Here is a 15735-nt window from a genome sequence, read left to right on the forward strand (position 1 = left end):
GCTCGGTGTTATTTCAAAGGTGCAGGGACTCCTTCCGAATCCCCACACAAAGGGATCAATTCCTTGTGAGCAGAACCTGTATGGCAGCTGGCTCTTCCCTTTCTTCTTGTTGTTTAAGATCATGTTGAATGTTCCTCACCCTGAAGATTTGTGTCTGTGCTTTAGATCGGGCTGGTTTAGCTCAGCACAATCCAACAGATTTTTAAAGCTTTACCTCGTAAAGTGAGACTTTGGAGCACTTCTTTGAACCTTCAAGAAAGTTATTTAGTGGCCATATGGGTAGGACATGGATGATGGGATGCCCGTACGCTCTGTTCTCCATGCTGTTATGCTATCGATACGCTCCAAGTCATCTACAGCCTGTACCAAAACGAAGTAAATGAACAATGAGCTCAGCGCCAATGTATTACTCCTCTCTCTTAACTATTTTTTAATAATTGCCTGTTTTTCCCTCCTCCTCTGGAGTCTTATGGTACGATTTAAAAATAGCTGAGACACTGTGCAAGGCCTCGTGGCCAGCATTAGTAAAGCAGGGCGCAAAGCAGGCTCAGAGATCCAACCTTCCATCCTTAAGGCAGTGGGAGTAGAAAAGCTGAGAATTTTCTATCATAATACATCCCAAGCTGAGCATATATTTAATGAATATACACAATTATATTTCTTTTATACTGGTACATGCCTACAAACGTTCCTAATAGAGAAGCCCCAGTATTATTGCTGTTATGAAATGTATAGGGCGCCCGGAATATATTGGATGTTCTTGGATGCCTCGGCGGTTGTTCAGCTGTACAGTAGGAGGATAAGAACTGTCTACCAAATCCTAACGTATCCACACGCAGTGTGTTCTACAATTTCACTGTTAAAATATCACTTCTAGACAAATCATCTGTTACGTGTTTGAAATACAGCTAAGGACGCTCGCGTTCGAAGGGGTGTAAGAAAGCGGTGAACGCCTACAGAGTAGTTTATGCCTGCTACGGAGTATAAGGAATTTAAAAGAAGGTGGATAACTTCTGTTTTCCATTATTTTCATTATTTTCAGCTCCAACCTCTGCTCCCAAGGATTTGACGGTCATTACACGGGAAGGGAAGCCCCGGGCCGTCATTGTCAGCTGGCAGCCGCCGTTGGAAGCCAATGGAAAAATTACTGGTAAACATTGACATTATCCTGCATTCTCCATTTATTTACTGATCATTTGCTGCTTTCACCCTCTATCTCTTGTTTGTTTTTTTTTTTTTCTTGGGTGCTATTTGATCTAACGTTACTTTACTTTCGCTTACTTTCACCAGCCAACTTGGTCTAGGATTCAAGGCAATGTTAGGAATCCTGCAAGAGCTAGAACTCTTACAGGGGGTGTAAATCCTTTACTTTTAAACGCTAAGAGCAGTAATATAACTTAAAAAATGCCGCACTTGAAGTGAATGTTTTGTAGTACGTGCTGCTCAGTGATAATTAGAAATGACTATAATAAGTACTTTGTTTGGCAATAATGCAATACATAATATACATAATGATACGTTGCTCAGTGGAGCACATCATGGGAGAATTTATTGGTAGATGGTTAATTTTACAATAACAATTTAAGGCGATGATCAGGGCAAACCCCTAATATTGACTGACAAGAACTGATCTTAATGAATGCTTCACAATACCAGATTTTTTTTTTTTCCAAAATACTGTATATAACCTTAGTGCCTAGTTAAGAATTCTGTTACAAACCTTCAATGTTAATTGAGTTTGAAAAATATAGTAGAGTTCTATCTGAGATTTTGCATTTAAATTATCATCTTAGGCTGCTAACAGACATCTCAGAGGCATATAATTATTAGGAGAAGTATTCCTTATCTTCAAAAACGTGCTCATTACGGTCACATTGCTACAAACAGTTGGGTTAGACCAGTTCTACAACATATTTTTGGGTGGGAGAAAGTGTGCGTACGTCACTATTACTGCTGGTAATCCCAGCACCACGCTGCTGAAGCACTGCAAAATATCAATGTAAGAGGAAGAACGCTTCAGAATGACGTCCCGTGTGAGCCGTTAGCACTGAAGAGCACCAGGTCAGATTTTAGCAGTTGTAACTCAGCAGGGCTTCACTGGCATCGGATGAGCTGGTGTGAGTTACACCAGGCAAGTATCCCGCTTTATGTTACCAATAAAATAAGGATATATTTCCGTGTGGACATCACCCAGCAATAACGATTCCTAGGCTAGACTTGCGTAACTGTGTATAATTTCCCTCTACATTATCATCAGGACTTTACAATCCGTGACCGTGGCCGAAAGGAGGATGTTTTGATGAAATGGCTCTGTTTACACTAACCTAATTTAGCCATTAAAGAGAAGAAACGATCATTCTGATGGACAGCACACTGAAATGAGTGCTAATGGTCCTGATGCCCCAGCGACTAAAAGAGAAAATAAAATAAAAGTTTTCCTGACTTCCAAGACACGAAATGACTCCGTGGTAGCAACTTTTATGGAGTTTTTCCATCGACAGCAGCATTCAGACCTGAGAGCAGACTAGGTCCCCTGCCATCCATGCACAAACTTCTTTCTCGTAGCACTTGGTTGAAGAAATACTCTCATAGGGATTTTTTTACTGCATATGTGGTCAAATGTTTCTTAGAGGTATCAAGCAGAGGATTGTGGGGAGTAGAAATGTCCCTAACAACCGAATCTTCATCCCTACAAATGCTTGAGCGGGTGTATTTCTGTTCATTTGAGAAACTATATATATTTTCATTACTTTATATATATTAATTCAAATGTCAAGGTCAGAGAAACTGTTTTAATAACACCAAACTACAAGCCTCTAAATAAAATTCTGTAATATAAAACAAGCAAAAAAAAAAAATAATCCCCACAAAAATGTATCGCTTCCATCCTAACACTGCCTATCTATGACCAGTGTGAGCATTCACGTGCAGAATGAGTTTTGAAAAGCATCTTTATTGCAGAAAAGAATAGAGAAAGAGCAATAATAAGCCTTACACCAGCTTTGGAGTAATTTTGGATCCAGGCACAAAGATGAAACCCAGAAGACCCACTCGGGCTCTCCCTGTGCCACTAGCTCCCTCCTACAGCACAACACTGAAGACCAGACTTAGAGTCAGGTTTTCAGGGAAAAAATTAGATATTTTCAAGGTTAGGCAGAGACTCCTGTTGCAGGGTGTGCTATACCTCTCAGCCTTGCTCACAGACTTTTTTCCTTCTTCCCAAAATTTCATTTGCTGGCAAAATACTTCCTACAAACTGTTATCGCTTCCTAACACAGGTACCTCTAGTCTCTAAGTTCTAAAACTTTTAAGTTTTATTCAGTGGTAAGTAGTTACCGTAGTACTCTGCGTTACCAAAATTTTTAATTCTTCATTCTTTTCCCCAAAATACTTTCCCCTGTAGATGCCAAGCAATATTGCATGGCTTCCCATAAGCAGCCAGATGTGTGTCATTAATACCATTTAGTTTTATTTCAGCCCTGAAACACTAAGGACTTACATCGTATGGTTTATGGCAGCTATCAGACTGAATGGCGCACACCTGAATTTGAGAAACACACTTGTAGCAGCCTTTTAATGCCTGCTACCTATTTTTATATTTGTTAAATCTGTATTTCTTACAGTGAAGACTGTAATTGTGGGTTCGTCCTGAAAATAGACAAAAATGTTTGTCATAACATTCCTCAACACGATTTTGATTGGAGACCCGCCGTCCCTGCTTTTAAAAAGAAAATCCTAATTTTTAAGACACCAGAATTTTACCTGTATTTCGTAACAGAAGCATGTTAAAATTTGGTTGAAGTACTAACTGAGAGACTGTGTTTATTCAGCTTACATCCTCTTCTATACTTTGGACAAGAACGCTCCCATTGATGACTGGGTCATGGAGTCCATCAGCGGTGACCGGCTCACCCACCAGATCATGGACCTCAACCTGGACACCGTCTACTACTTCAGAATCCAAGCTCGCAACGCCAAGGGAGTGGGGCCCCTCTCCGATCCTATTTTCTTCCGGACACTGAAAGGTTTGGATTTGTGTGCTCTGGATACTGATGATACATAGAATTTTCTTATGCCTCTGTGGGAGCTTTGCAATTAATTCCGTGTCAGCCAGAAGAGATCCTACTACTTGAAACTATTATTGAGAGATAAAAGCAAAATGCTACGTAGAGTAGTTGACAAAAGTAAAGCACATAATGAGGCAGTAACCGTATTTTAAAATTCAATCAGCTGGGGGAAAGCGCTCTGACACCACCTAACTTTCTGCTATCAATAATAAAGCTAATTGGATCTGACTGGATTTCTCTAGGGAGGTCCCTTTTCATTTTGGATCCTCTGGTGACTATAGGAACCTGTAGTGACTCACTCCTATCAACAGAGTAGGCATGCAAAATTACAATTAAAAACCTCAGCAGGCTGAGATGCAACTTGACTTTGCGTGGGGAAAGTTGTTCCAGGTATTTTTCAGTACCTCTTATTAACAGACTCATTAATACCTGATCCCTCTCCCTCAGTGACCAAGGGAGAAGGAGCAGGCAAAACAGGGGCACCCATTATTTTTTGGCTGGTATTTCAGCACCGATGTGTTTACGTGAGCGAAGGATTGCCCTTGTATCAGACTCAATTCCAAATTAATGTGGAGAGATATTCCTCTTCTCTCTTCCCTGCTGCCTGTCTGTGTGAAGCCCTGACACAATCTACCCAGAAATTATTAGTTATGAAGTTATAAGCAATACGACCGTGAGTGGGAAGCAGGGTGCTTGCTGCACCTCTGCTCCTTATATTTTAACTGTCACTCATTCATTTGCACAAAGATATGAAATTACTTTTAAAAAAGACGTGTAATTAATGAAAAACTCAAATGACATAAACAGCGAACCTATTCCAGGGAAGAAGCATGGCATATGAGAGGGCACGTTATCGCTGTCTTCTCTAGAGAAAATCCAGGGATTTGTATATAAAAATAACATCTTGGCAGAAGGTAATTGAAACTGGATGCAGGCTGGGCCTGAGAAGTCACGACTGGAGGGAAATTCAGCCTCAAACCTGCGCCTGAGAGGCTTGGAATTAGCGTTCACGCTCAAGCCTCTTTTTAATCAGTTATAAGTGACTTCATTTAACGGGAGCTGCACGAAAGCCAAGCGCAACGACTGCAGGGAAGGGGTGACACACCATCATTCCCGTTGGGGGATTTGTTTGTTTGTTTGGCGAGAGCTCGTATTTGAGTTCGTCTTTTAGCAAACCTTCATGCAAATAGGAGATTTTTTGGCTGCCTCTGAGGGCAGGAGGGGAAACTCCATTTTCAGCCATTAAGGAAAGCTGTCGATGAATGAGCCCGTGTCCTCAGCGGCGCTGGCGGAGAGCTTGTCCTTTTTCCTTCCCCGATACCGGTGTCCCTAAAGCACGCTATCGACCGTTCAAGCGGGGAGTGAAAAGCCTCATACAACAGTTTTTTGTGAATTCGCAAGGAAAAAAAGATGAAAAATTGTATCAATTTGTTCTGAGCTTATCACCACCTGCCCAGGTTTGCAGGACTTACTTGTCCAAGTCATGTTTCACTTTGAATGAATTATTGGTAAGATCCTGATTATTCATTCTCCACCGCCATGAAATGTGAAGAGATAGCACTTTGCGGGTGCTTCATCTCTATCAAGCGGATGGTGCCAACTTAATTTCATGCTCACAATTTGTGCCAAGCAGAAGTACTCTATTAGGCTGAGTTTAAAATGAGTCAAGGCATCAAAATATAATAACGGCAGACTAATGAGATATGAAAAGATATAGAGACCCAGATATCTAACCAAACCAAAAGATGAATGCACTTGATATCAGCTACTTTGTAATGTTTACACAAAGTACCATAAAACTCATTTGGGAAATGAATTGTAGATCAGACAGCATCAACAGATACCAAAAAGATGAATTTATACATTTGTTACATCTTGTAATAGCCTACGAGGAGTATGTCTAATACCCTGCCATGAATACTTAATGATATCCACCCTAAATATGTCATGTTCAATACTATTCAACTGTTTTTTTGACAAATCTATCCCCGCACTTGAGGTGAAAAGACTTTCTGAAGTCTTGAGCGCGTTCTGAATTATGCAAAAATGTTGGTTTCCTGCCCTTAATGATTATTAACAGAAGATGCGTATATGCCATATGGTAATGCGCGCTCGGATGGCAAATCTATGTCCTGATCAGAGGGAGTTTTAAATCACGAGGAACGAAACAAGCATCAAAGATCCACTAAGTCACCCACTGTCTCGTTTCATATATTATAGCACATAAAGCTACTCCAAGGAAACCGAGCCATTACTTGTGTTGTAATTGCAATGTGAGTATTTGTAGTGACTTTCCTTTCCTAATGAAAATGTAGTGATCTGTGAGAAAGAGATATGTTTAGTAGTAAATAACACTACCACGGAGCAGTGAGTTTATATTCTTCCACCTCAGCTCCACTGATGATAATAAACAGGCAAATGGGGAAATCCTTAGCTTATGTAAATTGTCGTTACACTGTGAACTTCAATCAATCTGCGACAGTTTCCATCAGTTGAGGATCTGCTTTTTTTATGCTCTGACTGGTTAAATTTATCACTTAAAGCGTGAAGAATCTGATACACACATTCTTAAGGACGTGGAGTAGAAGGATAAAATGGGATCGATCATCCCGCTTTTTATTTTTGGTATATAATTTACACCAAAATTTGAGGTTGTTACTAGGATTTTTCTTACTCCTTACTGACTACTTCAGTAATATTATATATACATACACATGTATATGTGTTTCTGGAAGAGAAGCAGAGAGTGCCCAAATAGTATGTGCATTTTGCAGCCTTTCACAGTGTATTATCACAGATTGCCCCTGAAGTGAAAGTCCAAGTCTCGATGTTATATGACTTTTATGGCATATAAATGAATCCTTTTCAGAAATTCGGGAAGTTGCAGAATTAAATAAATAGTCTGAAATTTGAAGTTGCCCAATGAGATGTGACAGCTAAAGAGGGAATGAATGAACCGATGACAGAGAGACAAGAAGGGGGATTTCCTCAGTCTTTGAAATAATTGGTCGGTGATTTGTTTTTTTCAGCTGTTACAGAAAGGAGCAAATCTCACGACTGCACCTACTAAATGTGCTTATGCTTCCTTCTGCTCAGCCATACTTATTTTGGATTTTAGCCAGCATTTACAAAGCCCTTCCCTGAGTGCTGAGCTCCTTTAATTAAAGAAAATGAAAGAGTAGTATTCTGCTTATCAGAATCACACAAAACATTACATCAATATGTATAAACTGGAAAAAGTTGCCTGTTAATGCACCTACAGACATAATGAATAAAACCCCGGATCAGATGTGGTTTTAAAGGGAAGAGTGGAAAAGGAGAGAGGGAGGAAGACGTCATGGGCTGCTTCATAGCACTCTCAGATATTCCCATCGTGTTAAGATCAGCAAGGAAAACTATTCACGGGCTTTCGATAGGACCCCAGATTAAAAGTTGCCGCTGTGCCGTTTCTAAAAGAGCCCTGAAATCACAGTCCCCCAGTCCCCCCTTGACCCCTCCTCTTGGCAAGGATGGTGTGGGGCAGCATTTCTAGCCCTGCAGTGCCCTCTAATGCTGCCTCATCGTTGTGGTTCAAAAACACATCCCGGTCCATAACCGGCGCCAAACGTGAACCCCTCTCCATGACCTTGCCCGACATTGCCCACCCGGGCTTCAACGTTGCGCGGCTCCGTTGCCCGGAGAAGGCAGCCAACGCCGAGCGGTGCTAGGGCAGCATCTAATCGATGGAGGTAACTGCAGTCACGAGCAAGTTTTCACGTTTTCATGAATATATTTGTCCTAAGGGAAAGGCGACGGCCAAGGTAGGGCTCGGTGGGGAGGCACAGGCTGACAGATTTCTAGAAAGTTGGAGGCAATGTGCTCCATATACCCCTCTTCTTTGCATCTGTGTGAAAAACTCTGAAAGGGGGGGGAAAAAAAAATGAGCTGAGGGTTTGGGGGTCATCGAAGGAGCTATTCCCCCTCTGCCACAGGCTTGGAACTCATCGATGTAAATGGAAATTTCTGCTAGTTCAGTACCTCTGTTCCTAGCATGATGCCATGATCTAGGGGAGGTTTTGTAGGGATTTTAGCAGCGAGGGGAGCAGCACGCTCTGCGCCCAGAGGCAGTGGTTATTTGACTTCCAGATTCATGTGCCAAATCACTTCTCTTTCCCCCAATTTCCTGTACTTAAGATTCTTGCATAATTTATTAAGCAGAGGACTGGTTAATGCTCTATGATGGTTATGAATCCGAGGAAAGTTTAATTCCCTCAGCCATATCATAAATAGTCAGAAGTTGTAACTGTGCAGGAAGGCTTTTAATATATCTATTGAATTTTGAAGTCTTATCTGGTGCACTTCAGATCACTCTTTTATGGTTATTATGCAAAAAGATGTAAATAGTTTTAAATCCTTTGTAAAAATGTGAAACAATGATAATATAAGTCAGACTGAGCTTTCAACTTGTAGGTGATTTGACTGTAATTATTTAAAGAAGTAGTGTGTCTCTTTCCTTTCTGGCTTAATTAAACTTCCCCGATTATATCCAAAAAGAACAAGAGAATGAAAAAATGCTGCGGTAAAGGTATCACACTTGGAAGAACTTGGTGGAAATATCTGCTCTAAGGAATGGTTCAACCTGCGTTCAGAATTCAGGGAGCGTCTGGTCTTAGCCGTATGGTTGAGTTTTAGGTAGGTCTGCGAGGAGCAAGGAGCTGGCCTCCATGATCATTCTGGGTCCCTTCCACCCGGAGATATTCTGTGTTTCTATGATTCTGTGTTTGTCCTCGCAGTTCTCCAGGATGCGTCGGCTTGCCTGCGCGGAGCTGTCAGCCTCTAATGACATTGTCTCTTTCTTGCAGTCGAGCACCCTGACAAAATGGCTAATGACCAAGGTACGGTGCCCTCAATCTGTCGCCTTTTCTGCCGGAGCCTCGGGGAGGGGGCCGTGCTTTTCACCTGGGCTGCACACCTGATGAGGCAGACGCTGGCGGGATAATTAATCTTGTTAATGAAGTTCTGCTCGGCTGAGGCTGCTGCTTTGATGGGGAAGATGTAAATTTTCGGGAGAGGAAATTGTTTTGTCTCTTTTCTGAAGGACCAATTAATATGTCAAGCTTCTTTGTATGAAATAAATTTTTAGTCTCTCTGCTGCACTTCTGAATAATTCACATTAAGTATAATTAAGCTCAGCATAATTTCCAGGCTCCTCTTGCACCCTTTCGTGGGTTATAGATTAAAGTTCAAAAGCCTCGCAGCGAGAAGTCATAAATCGTCTTTTCTCTCAAACCAGCAGCTTCTGTTTAATAATAGCAAAGTTTAGTCAACTTTTCAAGGCATTATCATTACATTTTCCAAATATGAATATATGTCTGATTCGTTACAGTTCCTCCGCTCCTATCTCCTTTCGAATACTCGTGAAGTCTGTTGCTAGGATATTTTTTTTTCCTTTTTTGACTTTAGACCTATTTATTCCTAAGTATTTCTTTCAATTGCGGCGAGAGCATTGTTCATTTATGTGACATCTGCCCGAGGAAACAGTCACGGTGACGTTTGGAAAACTCAGGCCTGAGCTTGCAAGGTTTATTTGGATTTGAGCTCTGACTTACCACTAGTTTAAAAGGCAAATTGAGGTGTAAACCTCAAATCCTCAGCTTGACTTAACAGGTACCGTCATACCCCAATTTAGGGAGTTAACTTGCAATAGATAATTCCTAGGGAAGACAAGGAAGTGTTATTTAGAAGATCAAAGTCAACTCTAGGCCTTTTCATAGGTTTTACTTCAGCCTGGAGCATCCCTGGAGGTAACCCAGAGCGTATTTCTTCCCTAGGATTGTACCAGGTACCACGTACAGTCTCACAGCAAGGTAGCATGTTGGAGAGACCTGCTCTCAGCCAATTTTGGAAATTCACCCTCTGATTTCAGCCTGTGATTTGCTGAAAGAAGTAGAAGTATACAAATCATAAAATTAAAAGCTAGTTTGCTCAGTACGATTTTTTTGCACCACAGCACACTCAAATTGAAAATGTCAGGTTTGAATAGTCAAAAACTACTTTTAAAGGGTGAAGGGGTTAGGTTACAAAGAATCCTGCAAGTAAATAGTCAGTATATTTTTTTTTTTAAATTTACATTTAAGATGTTTTCAGGCAGGTTTGGGAAACCTAGGAGAGGTTTCAGCACAAGGTATCCCCTGGTAAGCAGGACTGAAAAAGTGTCAAGTTCAGGATTTTTGAAAAATAAGGAAAAAAGTAAAGCTAGATGGAAAGTAGTTTGTGTTTTAGTTCTTCACTGAGCGTGTTGCTGTTTAATGGATCTCATGGCACAGCACGTGGAGCATCTGCCTTCTTTGCTGCTCGTGGTTTTCCAGTGGCAAAGCCCTCCCTGAGGCATAACCCGCTGGAGGGCAACCCCTCCTATAGACCTGGTCCCTTCTTTCTCAATATTTGTTCCACATCTTCTGCCCATGAAGCAGGTTGTCTGTGAAAGCAGTTTCTACTTGCTTCTTTTCATGTAACGCCGCAGAAAATTTTGTTGGCTGCTCTACATACAATTTTTGCAACACTTTATGGGAGAAGAAAAAAAAAAAAAAGGAAATGTAGAAAAGCATTTTTAGGTCTTCACATTCATTTAAGTTCCATTGAGTGGGGAGCTTAGGCCCATCACAAGGTATAAAGAACCAGATCCTCTGCAAAGACCTGCCTATCCCACCTTGTGCTGTAGTTCGTTAACGAGGAGATATAAATAAGCATGACAGGTTAAGTGCAGCTGCTCTGTATATGGTAGGTGAATACATATTCCTCAAAGTACCACAGAAAAAAAGAGTTCTGGGTCGTTTTCCTTTTGTGCATCGTGTTCTCCTGGGCTGTGCCCCTCGCTAAGGTTTTCCTTGCTACAGAAGAACCGTCACCAGAATAATTAATTATCCTTGAAGAGCCTGAACAGTGTTTGCAACCTATTTAGTGAATGATACTCCATATAGAGTTTAAAACAGGGAAGATTTCAACCAGTCTCTTGTAAGTCCTTGCAGCGTGATGTCTGGCTAAAGCAGGTCCCCAGGCTGGTGACTGTGTCGGGCTTACAGCTGTAGCCTGTGAATTCCCGTTTGCTTCAGGTATGGTGAGGGCTTTTTTTCATTTGATTTGAGTCAAATAACTTACAAAACTGAAATGAGGTTAGCGTGTCTTTAGCAGACAGCAGGTATGCACGGCATGAGTTAAAACACAGCCAGTCACCAGTACGTAAATACTGTTTTTTGCCTGGGTAGTTGAAATACACTGCATTTTCATTTTTTAGGAGTGTAGTATATAAGGAGAAATTCTCAGCCTTTTGTTGTATCTTCCATAGTCTTGTTGATATCTTGAATTCAGTTTCCATTTTTACATGATCTCAGTGATGGATTCCAATAAGAGAATATCTGAGTTTTTCACTTGCATTTACTTGATCTTTAGGCATCTCTATTAAAAATAAGTGGCTGGTGCCAGGTCTCACTGTAACTGTACTCTAAACACAAGCATTAAGACAAACAAAGTTTCTAAAAGCTCATTTGCCTTAGAAGTCATCAAATCTAATTCTTTAATCAGCCTGAACCAATGCCAACTGAAGTCAGTGGGAGCCTTTTAAATTACTCTGTGCTTTGGACAAGGCCCTGAGGGCCATCTCTGCCACGAATGCAATTCTTATTGAGTGACATGAATTAACTCTGGTAGGTCATCTGTCTCTAATGGACAGCTCGTGGCTCCCGAGTTCAGGAAGCAAAATTAACTTCCGTGGCAGCAAAGCACTGGTGGAGGGTGTGCGACATGCGAGGGGTTTGGGCAGAGACACCGAGGTTTCAGGGCATGAGGAGGTGGAGCTTTGATGACCCCAGGTGTGGGATCTGCTAAGAAGGGATAGTACATCTGCTGCCATCCTTAGGTGCAAAAAAGGAGGTAAGGCGGAGAGTAGAGTTTAGGAAGGAGGAGAGTAGAGTTTAGGGAGAATTTCAGAGGTTTCTTGGTCAGGGCAAATATGCTCCCTGTTGCTGCAACTCGCTGAGAGAGAAGATACCAGCCGCTGCAAGAAGGGGCTACCACCGGGAAGAGGAAGGAGGCAAGAGATACCCCACCTCCGCTACTTCATTTTGCCCATGAGTTTTGCCCACAACAGCGTTGAGCCCGTCGTGTCCCGTCCTGTGGAATCTTTGGTCCGCAGCTGTCTGACAGAGAATGAGAAATCCTGCTGATGAAATGCAAATAATGCTCCCAAGGTGCAAACACCGTTATCCAAAGGGCAAAGAGAGGAGCATCGGCATCTAGAGAATCAAATCACACACTTCCCAAGAGAGCCCTTAAATCTGATGTGGGTGCCAAGCCCGTAAATGTGTCAGCTTCTCCGCAGATTTTTATTTTGCATGTGTGCAACCGGTAGAGCAGGACATATGCAAAGGTAGTAAAAATGGTAATATAAAAGTAAGACTAAAATTACATTTTCAGATGCTCAAGAGAGAATTTTTGTCACAAACTTTATGTGTGTGGGACAAGGCCAGATGCTTTCGGATGAGCTGTTGTAGAGGCTTCATGGAGTCTAAAAAACCCTATTTATGATTTTAATATAGAGGCAAACTGGGCAAAGAAGAGATTAATTCCTTGTGTTTTGTCTTACCCCTGTTTCCATATGATAAAACGATATTAAATTCTTTAGTCCGTATTTTGTCAATATTTGTCAACAGTTTTGTGTTGCCATCGGAATTAGATCTCTGCGAGAGCAAAAAAGCCAATTTCTGCCCTTGGACTACAAATGTTTTATAACATCCCCTGTAAACTTTGATAAAAGGAAGCGTACACAATTTTGAACAAATGCTTCTCCTTATCTTAGGGAATTTCAACACATTTTGATTGTTCAATTGTTTTCTGAAAACATACCTCCCGTGAAATGGGTCATATAAATCTACCTAGATAAATTCATATATTGCTATGGAATACTGTTACATATGGAATACAGGTATGATTTTCTTTTTTATATATATGACATTACTCTTCTCAAACCGTAAACTGGATATTTACAAGTTGAGATTTAATGTTTACTGCCATGGTGAGGCCAGTGGGAAGTCTCCTGTTCCCATGCCTGGAGCAAGACCAGTGACCATACCCAGGACAACAAAAGGCCCATGGAGAAGACCATCCATGACAGACATCCACAGCTTTTCTTTCCAAATCCTGAGGAAAACGGTGGTCTGCATAGTTTTGCATCCAGTCTGGAGACACGTGGAAGGGTTTCCACGTGACACTTGGGGGACTTTGCCTCTCCTGAACAGGGGATGAACACTGGGTACTTGAGGCGCACCTACTATTTTGCACCGCAGCTCTCTGCATCTCGTGAGTTAACAGCGCACCACTTGCTTCAGCTTTCGGGGTAAGAAGGTTTGAAGCACAGTCTGGTCACGCCTGGAATTTGACTTTCTGCAGTTCAATATTTTCCGTGTTGGATTATTGCAGGCGTGTTGCTCTTTGCCCATTTGAAACCTTCCTGTGCTCATTTTTCTGCATATGCCTTCCTGCATGAAAGCAGCTGCCAGTACATCTCCAGCCTGATATCAGGCCCAAAACAGTCGCATCGTCTCATACTGTGACTGCAGAAGGCATCAAGTTTGTCTCTTTTATTTTTCTGCTAAAGCTTTTGATGGCTCCAGGCTTTCAGTTCTGAAGCTATTTTGCAAACTCTGAGCGTAGCAGCAGTGAAAGGATGAGCAGTTCAGATCTTTTTCAAAGACCTGCCTCCTAAACAAATAATGCAGTGGTCTGTAACGCTCTTTGCTAGAGAAAAGAAATAAGAAGTAGCCCATTTATCAGAATAACTCCTTCTGGGGGAAAAAAAAAAAAAACTTTCAAACTCTGTCATCTGGCTGTGTTTACCAAGCAGGTGTAGGAACTCTTTCCTAAGGTCCAAAAAATGGAAAGCATCTCAGAAGGCAAGGCATGCTTGAAATTTAAAGAAGGGTTATTCCTGCATATTGGTTGTGTTTCCTGCTACGCTGAGCCATGGTTGAGACAGCTGTCTCTGGATGTACTTGAAACGGAAGGACTAGAAAGGCAACAGGTATTGGGGTATCTGTTCACCTAATCTTGTATTTCTGCCCCAAGCCCCAGCACCTTTCCAAGAAGTCTGCCAGTTTATACTTGCTCCTAAGCAAATTTGCAAACACCTCTGCCTTCGCTGAGCTCTTCAGCTGTCACCAGGCCAACGCGGGCGTCTGCTTCGTTATCAGGTGCTGACCATAGTTGGGAAGAAGACACAAGTCCTCATGCTCTGACTTGTTTAAATGCTGACGGATGCAGAACCTCAGCGATGAGAGCTAATATTGTACATCTCGGTGTCGGACAGAGGTGGGTACCTTCAAAAAGCAGCTTTTCCCATCCCAGATGAGCAGGTTCGGTCATGGTTGTGAGGTTTCCTCCTCTCATTGCTGACCAAAGAGGAAACTTGTGCATGGCCATGCACAGGGAGATGGATCCTCACCTCGGTGTTCTTTGAAGTCAACGTGTGACCCACCGCTGTGCTCCCATCTGGGCGTGCGAGTACGCGATGAGGCTGCACAGCATTGCCCATCTCAGGCTGAAGAGCAGCCTCTGGAGCAATACTGAACTGTGTAACGTGTTTTATTCAACCTTTCTCTCTTCTGACTTGTATTTCTACCTTCCCAGATGAATTTGAACAAGGTTCTAGGGGGATGCTTTCATTTCTCTCAGATGTCTGTGTGTCTGCTCTGGGCAGAAGCTCCCATTGCCCCTTTCTTTTCAGCCATTCTCCTTCCTCTGCTCTTACTCTGCTGTGTTGGAGCATCCTTATTCCACCAGGTTTCTAGGAGGGCTGCAGCTCAGCAGCGAGCTGGAGCTGACCCCCCGAAGGCAACTTGCTATCTTCTGCTCTATCCTGGAGCAGGCTTCCAAGTGCTCAGCACCGTAACTAATTTAAGGAGTGGAAACAACAGCAGCTTTTCCGATGGCACCATACACCTGACAGTTGCATTGGCTGTGAGAGCCAATGACTTAGTTTGTGTGCTGGAACCTCCCAGTGACTTAGTTTGCATGCTTGAACCTCCCTGGGGACACTCATGGGGCAGGAAATATCACTTACAGTCTGCGCTGTCTCATATGACAATATTGCTCGACTTATTTTCTCCGTATTTTGGACTGTTTGGGGCAAAATACAGCAACAGTGGTAGTGCGGGACCGTGTCTGGTTCAGAGGAGCCAGACGATGTAACAGCAGCATCATTCCCCCTCCAGCTCAGGTAGTTGGCTTGCAGTGAGCGTTTTACAAGGAGAGAGCGTTCCCTCAACGTCTACAAATCTGCCCGGGCCGTGCAGGGATATCTGAAGTTTACAAAAAGGAAAGAGATTTACAGCAAAACGACAACAGAATTTTTGGCCAATTTCCAGGTGCTGGAGACCTGAGAGGATGAAGAACTGTTGTCACTGACAACTTGATTTTTTTTTGCCTTGACAGGACCAAGCTGAAATGTTTATTTTATATAATGGCACCTGAGATACAGTTGTGGGAAAAGGATATGTTTTTTCAGATAAAGGCTTGAGTTGCTAAAACATTTGAAGGACAGATCTGGGGGAAAATAGAAGTTAAACAGAGAAGTGAGAGGTGAGAAATCATATGTAGGTTCGTATGGATGCAGGTTTTGGTACCTCTGATACAGATG

At 42.2% G+C, this 15735-nt stretch overlaps 1 protein-coding gene across 1 annotated transcript in view; it reads left to right on the forward strand.

Moving 5' to 3' along the window:
• DCC (DCC netrin 1 receptor) overlaps positions 1 to 15735 on the forward strand; it is a 641274-nt gene that overhangs the window by 577057 nt on the left and 48482 nt on the right. Inside the window, exons 19-21 of the mRNA XM_074856359.1 lie at positions 1043 to 1150; positions 3831 to 4025; positions 8909 to 8941. Of these exons, the coding sequence (XP_074712460.1) occupies positions 1043 to 1150; positions 3831 to 4025; positions 8909 to 8941 (336 nt within the window). The remainder of the gene's footprint in view (positions 1 to 1042; positions 1151 to 3830; positions 4026 to 8908; positions 8942 to 15735) is intronic.

This window comes from Strix uralensis, chromosome Z, assembly GCF_047716275.1.
Source record: "Strix uralensis isolate ZFMK-TIS-50842 chromosome Z, bStrUra1, whole genome shotgun sequence".
Taxonomy (NCBI): domain Eukaryota; kingdom Metazoa; phylum Chordata; class Aves; order Strigiformes; family Strigidae; genus Strix; species Strix uralensis.